The sequence below is a fragment of the Dromiciops gliroides genome, chromosome 4 (assembly GCF_019393635.1).
Source record: "Dromiciops gliroides isolate mDroGli1 chromosome 4, mDroGli1.pri, whole genome shotgun sequence".
Classification (NCBI taxonomy): Eukaryota; Metazoa; Chordata; class Mammalia; order Microbiotheria; family Microbiotheriidae; genus Dromiciops; species Dromiciops gliroides.
This window is the reverse complement of record NC_057864.1, coordinates 441,535,493-441,544,458: the sequence shown is the minus strand read 5'-3', so window position 1 is coordinate 441,544,458 and position 8,966 is coordinate 441,535,493. Positions and strand designations below refer to the sequence as shown.

The 8,966-nt window shown below is 40.2% G+C and overlaps 1 protein-coding gene across 4 annotated transcripts in view; it reads right to left on the bottom strand.

Moving 5' to 3' along the window:
• Positions 1-681: 681 nt before the first annotated feature.
• The window catches only part of MAGI3 (membrane associated guanylate kinase, WW and PDZ domain containing 3), a 224,895-nt gene continuing 216,610 nt past the window's right edge, over positions 682-8,966 (bottom strand). The window contains exons 20-22 of one of the 4 annotated variants that reach the window (XM_044002597.1): positions 5,581-5,719; positions 4,409-4,499; positions 3,675-3,811 (exon numbers count right to left, since the gene is read on the bottom strand). In XM_044002597.1, the coding sequence (XP_043858532.1) occupies positions 4,450-4,499; positions 5,581-5,719 (189 nt within the window). In that variant the 3' untranslated portion in view covers positions 3,675-3,811; positions 4,409-4,449. Of the gene's footprint in view, positions 3,812-4,408; positions 4,500-5,580; positions 5,720-8,966 lie in introns of all 4 variants that reach the window. The other 3 variants (XM_044002595.1, XM_044002594.1, XM_044002596.1) reach the window with 3 other exon arrangements.

The following is an 8,966-nucleotide window of genomic DNA, read 5'->3' as shown; positions in this document are numbered from 1 at the left end:
AGCACACAGAGCACAGAGCACAGACTGGGAGTCAGGAAGACCTGAGTTCTAATCACAAGTCAGACACGAGCTATGGAAAGCTGGGCAAATCACCCTTTTTCTGCCTCAGTTTTCTCCCCTAGAGATGGACTCTAATGCCCCTTCCAGCTCTGAATCTATGACCTGCCCATGGTCACACGATCAGGAAGGTCACAGGTGAGGTTTAAGTGACTTTCTCAGGGTCACACAACTATTAAGTGTCAAGTGTCTGAGGCTGGATTTGAACTCAGGTCCTCCTAAATCGACGGCCAGTGCTTTATCCACTGTGCCACCTAGCTGCCCCCTCAATCATTTAATCTTTTTTTTTTTTTTTTTGCGGGGCAATGGGGGTTAAGTGACTTGCCCAGGGTCACACAGCTGGTAAGTGTCAAGTGTCTGAGGCCGGATTTGAACTCAGGTCCTCCTGAATCCAGGGCCGGTGCTTTATCCACTGTGCCACCTAGCCACCCCCTCAATCATTTAATCTTAAGCTTTATATAAAGATTCCTGCAGAAGCAAAGTTTTCATTACAAGTAACTTTTTTTTCCCCCGATAGGACTCATGAACATTTGTTATTTTGGACAGACAAAATCTGTATGTGTGAGTAATTTAGATTAAGTGAATAAAGGGCTCTAACAGAGAACATTACAGCCATACAAAAGGGACAACAAATGCATTTTATAGAATAAGAACCAAAGACCATGAACTTTTTTTTTTAATATTATCTATATAAAAAATAACGAGCGATTTACAGTTCTCTCTCTCTAATCAGAACCTCAAGTATATATAAAGGTACTGTACAATATATAAACATTTACAACCGGCACGTCCATGTTTGCTTAGCATCCCAAGGCCATGTTGCTAAGTTGTGATACATTAAGTACAGAGACAGGTTCTTAGAAAGGAAGAGCCACATCGGACTGACAACATATGACATCAGAGTTATGTCACATTTAAAAACAAAAGAGAAATTCATTGTAGAGTTGTGGACTATAGGGAAAATAAACCAGTTTGGTGGCACTAAATGCTTAACTTACAGCATATCTCCTAACTGTGTTCTATAATCAAGGGGTTATGAGAAGTGTGTGCAGATAACTCAATGAAAAAGAGATCCAAAAAATTTACTCAAGGAGACATTTCATATCTACAGTGGTTAAATTCAGGAATATGAAAGAGCTTCACAGTCAGACACTAAGAGAGAAGGCTTTGTGAATGGTGTATCTTGTAGCAACAAGATGGACTGAGTGTGATGTTGTTATAGGACAAGTAAAATGCCCTATAAAAACTACATATTCTGAAATGATTTTTTCATTTAAATTGACTACTGAATGTTTTAGGGAATGGAAAAAACCTATAGCTATTTTATATATTCAAAACTGCATCTAGCCCTACCTTCCAACCAAGCTAGTTTTGTTTGACTGGACTCTAAAATTTTTATAAAACGCACACAAACTGAGCACACGTCTCCTAATGAGAAGTTCGTATCTACAAAAACTTAACGTGAAAGTCCAAGTAGATAAGTGTTCTCTGCTTTTGATATAGACTACCCTGCTATCTGCAAATTGGATGGGGCCTCTTTGAGAGGAGACCTTGTGGAAGGAACTAAGCAGAGTTCACACTGGTGTTCTCTCACTCCTAGAGTTTCTATAAATGATGAAGCTCATACAAGTAAATTGTTACTCAATCTGTGTATGAATGCTGATATTGTTATAATGACTGGAGCCCCATCTAAACCTGCAAAATATCTTGATTTTTCAACTACAGTCCCTACTAAAGTATAATGACTTTTAATAACAACTATTCAGAAACAAAGAAGTGGTAGTATGTTGCCTTAATCAGCAACAGGAGATATTTCACATGCTTTCTAATATCATTATGAAATGAGGTACTTCAACTATATCAAGGCTGAAGAAAACAAGAAGTAAGCTTTTTACTGCTTAATGACTTTTAACCAAAAATTGTAGGTTACAATGTATTTTTAGTTAAGAGTTGTTGGAATCATTTTTAACAAATTAGATTGAAAAAAAAAGTATTTTGCAGGAGTTAAGACACTAGCTTGAATCAATATATTTTTCCTTTAAAAGTGATGGTGGTTTGGGGCTTTATTTTTTTAAAAAATCATTTGGAAATGCCAATTCGGGGGACTGTCAGTGGCTTTTTGAAGAGGCCATTATCACCTTTCAATGATGAATTAACAGAACCTCCTCCTTGATGATCAGCAAGAATGCAAATATTTCTTTCTGTAAACATGCAACATGCTATTGAAAACATCGACTTCCAAACCAAGTCTTGCTTTTCCATTGCTGGAGAAATGTCAGAGGAGGCTAAAACAGACAAGATACAGTAGATAACTTGGCACAAGTACAAGGAATGAGTCATGGTCACATTGGCAATATAGACATCATTTTGTTCAGACACTCACAATACAATCTGAAAGCCTTAGAAGTGCAATGGCAAATGAGCAGCAGTTTACCACCTTCCTGAAGGTCAGGGACATTAGGTAGGGGAGAGAGAAAGAAGAGGGACAGGGAGGCGGATTCTGAGCAATCCTAGAAGTCCTTCATGCAGCTTAGTTAACTTAGTGATCAAATTAAAATGTGTTGTTTATGCCCATTTTCAGACTTTTTTGGGAAAATGCTGCTTTTTTTTTTTCAAACAAAAAAAGGAGAAATTTTCTTCTTTTCAATATTAGACAGTTAGAGACGTTTTTCAGCCACACCAGGGACTCTGCTTGCACTTGGCACTTTCCAAGGTCCAGGTGTTATTGGGGCTTTCTTAACTGGAGAAGTACTTCCAGGTTTTAACCCATCACTATCTTTTTTTCTCTCCACTTTCTCTGGGTCTTTTTCTTTGTGTTCTCCTGCCTTGTTACAAATGACTGTCTCTTCAGGTTCTAACTTCAGTGGTTTTTTTGAGATTTTGCTTGGTCCTGTTTTGGATTTGCTACAACTCGTTTCTCCAGAGTTTGCTTTTTTTCCTTTTTCAGGTTCAGTTACCACTTTGCTGCCAGGCTCACTGGCTCTTTTGGATGGAAGTGATTTTTCATCCATTTTCTGGCTTTTTTTCTCCAGGGACCATGTTTCATTTTTCCCAGGCTGGTTTTGCTTTGGGTCTTTCCTAGAGACACCTGGTTTTTCCTTCTCGTTTTTGACCGTCTCAGTGTTCTCACCAGCTCGTCTACCCTGACCCTCTTGCAACCTGGCATCAGTATTTAGTTTGTCTCTAATTCCTTCCATCTTTGGCTGCTTTTTGGGGCTAGCAGATCTTCCTCTAGGTTTTTTTGAATTATCTCTTCCAGAACCTTCATTGGTGCCAACTTGTAAATTTTTATTTTCCCTTTTTCTGGGGCTCAGGGACCGATCTTTGGGTCTTCTTTTTGGGTCGCCCTTTACAGGACTGGCTATTTTTTCTCCACGTTCTCCTGAAGGTTTATGAACTGACTTTTTGGGACTAACAGATCTACCTCTTCTTGCAACATCATTTTCAACTTCCTGAAGATTTTTCTTCTCACTGTGCCCTTGACTACTGGGGACAGCCTTTTTATTCACATTTTTCTGGGCAGAAGAATGATGCTTTATTTCGGAATTGTTTTCCTTTATAGGGCTTTTCTTTACTGGCAGAGTATCCTTTAATTCTTCTACCTTTTCACATATCTGAACTCTCATTAAAGCTTCTTCAGATACTGGTACATGAGAAATTTCAAATACGGAAGCAGAATGTGAAGATGGGAAACATGGTGGCTGTTCATCATAAATTATGCTTGAAGATGAAGGATTAAAAATATCCCAATCACCTAAAATGAATAAATAAAACTAATTTATTATAGAGTACTTATTATTTTCCTTTCTGAAAAAGTTCTACAAATTTTGACAGCAATTTTTAAATGTATCTTAAAATTTTAAACTTTTGTTTATGAATATGTATCTGAAGATATACAGACAAATGTGCAACTGCATGGAACACCAAAGATTTGAATGTATATTTATATATGTATAAATGAATCATTAAAAAAGTAATTTCAAGGTAGCAGTTTTGGGAAATAAAGTATTTCAATATGGCAAATATGTTTACTTTAATGATTAGGTCTAGTGTGTAAAGAATTTAACTTTCAGTTGCTGTCAGTGAATATTCAGCTTTCAGACATTGTCAGATTGTTTTGCTGAAGAGTGTGGGAGGACTGTGGAATTCATCTGCAAGCTGGTAACCAGGTAGATAGAGCCTTTAGGATTAGGTGGGTAGGAACTTGTAAATAATAACCCTCGCAACAAGCTGTCAAATATAATGCCAAAAGGAAACTGAAACATGGAGGAGACGGGAGGAATAGATTTATTGTATGTAATTAAAAAGAAAAAATAAAGAGAGAAATGAATCAAAAGACATGCAAATTTACCAAGTCTTTTTAAGGAAAGACCAAGAAAAGCCCTGAAAGCCTTAATGTTGCTCAGGTTTCACGTAGGAGCACAGACCGGAAGGAGCCAAACCTGAAGGAGGAAGAGAAAAAGCCTAGGACTATGTACAAAATCACAGAGCAGTCAGCAAAGATGTCACCAGGATTGTGATTTTCGAGTACCACATGAAAGAGAATCACAGGAAGAGAAGGGGACTGCAAAAGCCACGTCTACACTTCCCTCCCTGCCCCCAAAGCATCGGGCAGTGTAGGCAATGTCCTCAGTTTGGCTTCAAGCACCATCAAACTGGAACTATTTTCAAATGATTTGGCAAATACCATGAAAACAATTGGGAGTCGAGGAGCAGGGTATGAGGGTAGACATGGCCCCCAAGTCCACCCTCTCTTTGTCTACAGCTACTTGATTATAGTAGGTTGTACCGGAGCCCTTGTTACTGTACTCAGGAGAGACTCCGATGACAAACATCTCATTGTAAGGAAATCAATCACGTTTGCTTGTGGCCTATAATTTATCCAAAGAAGAGGCAGTTACGGTGCTGAGGATGGAGACTGAAGCAATAAGGAAGCTACAGACACATTCACAGGCAGTAGCAGAAAAGGTCCTGGTATGGGTCAGGAAACCTGGGTCCCAGTGTCAGCTCTACTCCTGAGGGCCGTGTGACTGTAGGCAATTCACTGGACTGCTCGGAGGCCAAGTTTTTCCATCCACAAAACTGAGGTGCTACTGCTTGTGCTGCCCACTGAGTGCTGTGAGGAAAGCACTTTGTAGATGGCCAAGTGCCACCTAAGTGGGAACTTCTCGTGTGTTACAGCATGCAAGCAGTTTCCTTCGTTGTCAGGATGTACATGAAGTTGGTTTATTTTTCTCTGGTGACTGTTTCTCCACACAAGCAACTATTTTTTTTTTTTTTTGCTAAAGCCAAAATTCCTATTACAATACCATGCCCCAGTAAAAGTACTCTCTGAAGCCATTTATGCTGCAAAGATATCACCAACTTCCCTCTAGGAATTAGCTTTAGGATTCTGTTGTGTTAAGCCCTGACCTAACCTCATGGTGATCACTCACCTGCCTCCTTCAGGTGACAAGTGGCCCCCTCTCCATAGCTCTCTGCCTATTCCCTTCAACCACCACTTGAGATACTTTCCGTACTTACCATGGTCAGGTATCAAGCCAGTTCCCGGCCTCAGAAGAAGTAGTACTTTATTTCCTCCGGCTTGGATCAGCTCAATTGCCCGAGTATGGGTAATGCCTTGTGTAGGTTCCCCATTGATCTCAACAATCTGGTCACCAACCTAGAAAGGAAACAGTCATCTAAGTGGAGTTAAATTGTGGGCCTTTCTTTTAAAGCCCTCAGGGCCATTCAACCGTAGCGAACCTCCTTGGTACCATTCATCCTTGGCAGCTGATGAACACTGAAAAGAGTCTCAAAGTTAAAGAACATGCAGCTTTACTTACTGTTCCACAATTAACATCAGAGTAATTTAAAGTTCCAGTTTAATCAGATTGTTTGGTTTGTGTATTTTTTTTAAATTAGAGAAGTTATATAATCATGTAGGAGGCTGTCTAGATATTAAGACTCCTAAGTTTTATTTCTGTCTTTCCCAACAACTGCAGAAATGCCCTCTGCCCTAGAAAATGTCACACAAGGGAGTGTGATGTAGCGGAAAGTGTTCTGCATTTGGACTCAAGAGGATCTAGGTCTGAGTTCTGGTTACATCACAGCTTACTACTTGTCTCACTTGGGCCAATCCCTCCTCCACTTCTCTGAGTCTCAGTTTATATTCACCAGGAGAACAGTGCTCAGTGTATCATCAATTAAGTACCTATTGGACACCTCGAAATAGATATCCACAGGCATGTCAAAGCCAACACTCAGAATGGAACCCATTGCCTCTTCTCCTACACACACCACCCTTCCTAACTTCTTTTTTTAAATTTTTAAAATTTAAAAAAAATTTTTGCAGGCAATGGGGGTTAAGTGACTTGCCCAGGGTCACACAGCTAGTAAGTGTCAAGTGTCTGAGGCCGGATTTGAACTCAGGTACTCCTGACTCCAGGGCCGGTGCTCTATCCACTGCGCCACCTAGCTGCCCCCTCCCTCCATTCCCTTTTAAAGAAAAAGCAAACATTTTGGTCATGTTCATCGTGGGAATTTGTTTCATTTGATCATACATATTTGTAAGCCATAGGATAAATTGAAAACAACTTACAAAACAATTTTAATGCTAAATTATTTTGACACAGCACAAAAACCCCAACAAAATAAAAACCGGGCCCTTCTCAAAGCCCATTTTTAAAGTAATTACACCAAAGAGCTTAAAAAAGTTATTTTAATTGATAGTATGATAACTTCATACCTTCAGGAATTTATTGCTAGTTAAAAGAAAGGAAGAGTGTACTTCGACTTTACTAAGGTGTCCAGTGTATTTGGGCTGAGATTTGTGGCAACTCAAAGTTGTCTTAATTTATAAAGTTCTAGTGACTAAGCATGGATTATTCTTTTGCTCCATTTCCCTCACTCCTGTCACTTCATACAAGTCTTGCCATATTTCTATGAATTCTTCACTTCACAGGCTTCTCACCAGTCTCAGACCTGGACCAGACAGATACTAGCCCCTGGACAATTTAAACCCTTTCATACCAAGAGTTCCTCCCCGGGGGCCCACTGTCCTCACTGGTGGTTGCTTCTGTTGCTTCCTATGTCTAGGCACTGGCTCCAACCACTCTTGCCCTTATTCCCTGGACTACTTGCCAACTCCTGTGCATATTCCCTGTGTTCCCTATCTTCTTTCCCCTGTACCCCTTTTCCAATTATGAATTGGGGGGGGGTGTCATCTCCGCTTTTGTAAATGCTTTCTGCTTTTTTCACTCATTCTTCATTACAGTCTTCATCCAATGTTCCTAGGGCTCTTTGTCTGATATCTCTCATTCCTGTTGTGCCCTACCTGGTAGTTACCTATCTGTGTACTTGTTATAGCCTTCAGTAGAATGTAAACTCCTTGCAGGCAGGGTCTGGGAGTTTTTATCTTGGTATCCCCTAGAATTAGGCTTACCTATAGAAGATCGTTCATCAATTTTTGTTGACATAAAGTTACTTAATCCGAGACTCATTTTCTAGATCTATAACATAGGGTTGTGATGAGGAAAGTGCTTTATAAACCTTAAGATGCTAACAGAACTCTTACAAAGTCTTTCCAAGGCCTATTTTTGTATTATAAAAGTAAAAAGCACCAAGGCTTGTAATTAAACAGACTTACCACCAGGTGTCCTTATTTTTTAACATTAGAAGCTTAATGAACTGTTGTCCCAAAACACATTTTTTATTTAGGAAGGTGAGGGGGAAATGTTAAAAAAAAAAAGACGTGTGTGTGTGTGTGTGTGTGTGTGTGTGTGTGTGTGTGTGTGTGAGAGAGAGAGAGAGAGAGAGAGAGAGAGAGAGAGAGAGAGAGAGAGAGGGGTGGAAATAGAGGCAAATGTAAATTAGTGTTTCTGAGAAAGACATAAAACTTAAGAACATGGAAGGAAGGTGGTAGTTGTTTTTAACTAGTAAACACAACAAATAAAATTTAGTTCCTTTTTCTGACAAGGGAAGGGAGAGAAATGATGGGGAAGGAAGGGAGAAAAGAACAGATTTAGGAAGGAATGAGAGAAGTAAGTAAGGGAGATACTAAGGAATTAGGAAAAGAGAGTGATTCTTCTTCAACTGTCCCTCTGGTGCATGCACAGACAGAATGTCTCTCCCAGTGCTACCCTAGGCAGAGGTGCTGCTTCTATGGGTAACGGTCACAGGAGTGCCTGCCTTCACAAGATCGCTAACGTATGGTTAGGAGAAGGCTCTTTTCTATCATCAGTCTAGTCAAAGCTGGGGAGCCAAGTTCAGTTTGGCCGAGGCTTCTTAGGTCATCTTTTCTTTGGCTGTTTCTCTTGGTGGATATTTGGATTCCTTCACTCACGGTATGTAAGGGGAAAGGCCTTGGGGCCTTGTCCCCTCTGAGATGATGTGAAGGGTTAGGTGACTTGGCCAGGGTCAAACAGCTAGTAAGTGTTTGAGGTCAGATTTGAACTCAGAAGGATGAGTCTTCCTGATTCCAAGGCTGGTACTCTATTCACTGCCCTGAGAGATGGCACTGCCCCATCGTAGACTGTGGAATGCACTGAGAGTGAATACACTACTCAGACACAGTCTGGCATGTGCTCTACATGCTGAGGCAGTGCATCTCAAGGGCTTTAGAAAGGGGATTAGTAGGACCCCATGCATTAAAATTCTACAAGGCACTGAGTTCAAATCTGGTCTCAGAAACTTCACACTAACTAGCTGTATGACCCTGGGCAAGTCACCTAACCCTGTTTGACTCAGTTTCCTCCTCTGTAAAATGAGCTGGAGAAGGAAATGACAAACCACTCCAGTATTTTGGCCAAGAAAACCCCACAGGAGTTTTTAACCCTTATTGCCATGCAAAAACAAAAACAAAAACAAACAAAAAATTCAACAAGGCAAGCAAACCCGGGAGTTCTCGTGACTGAAATTCCAAAGACACC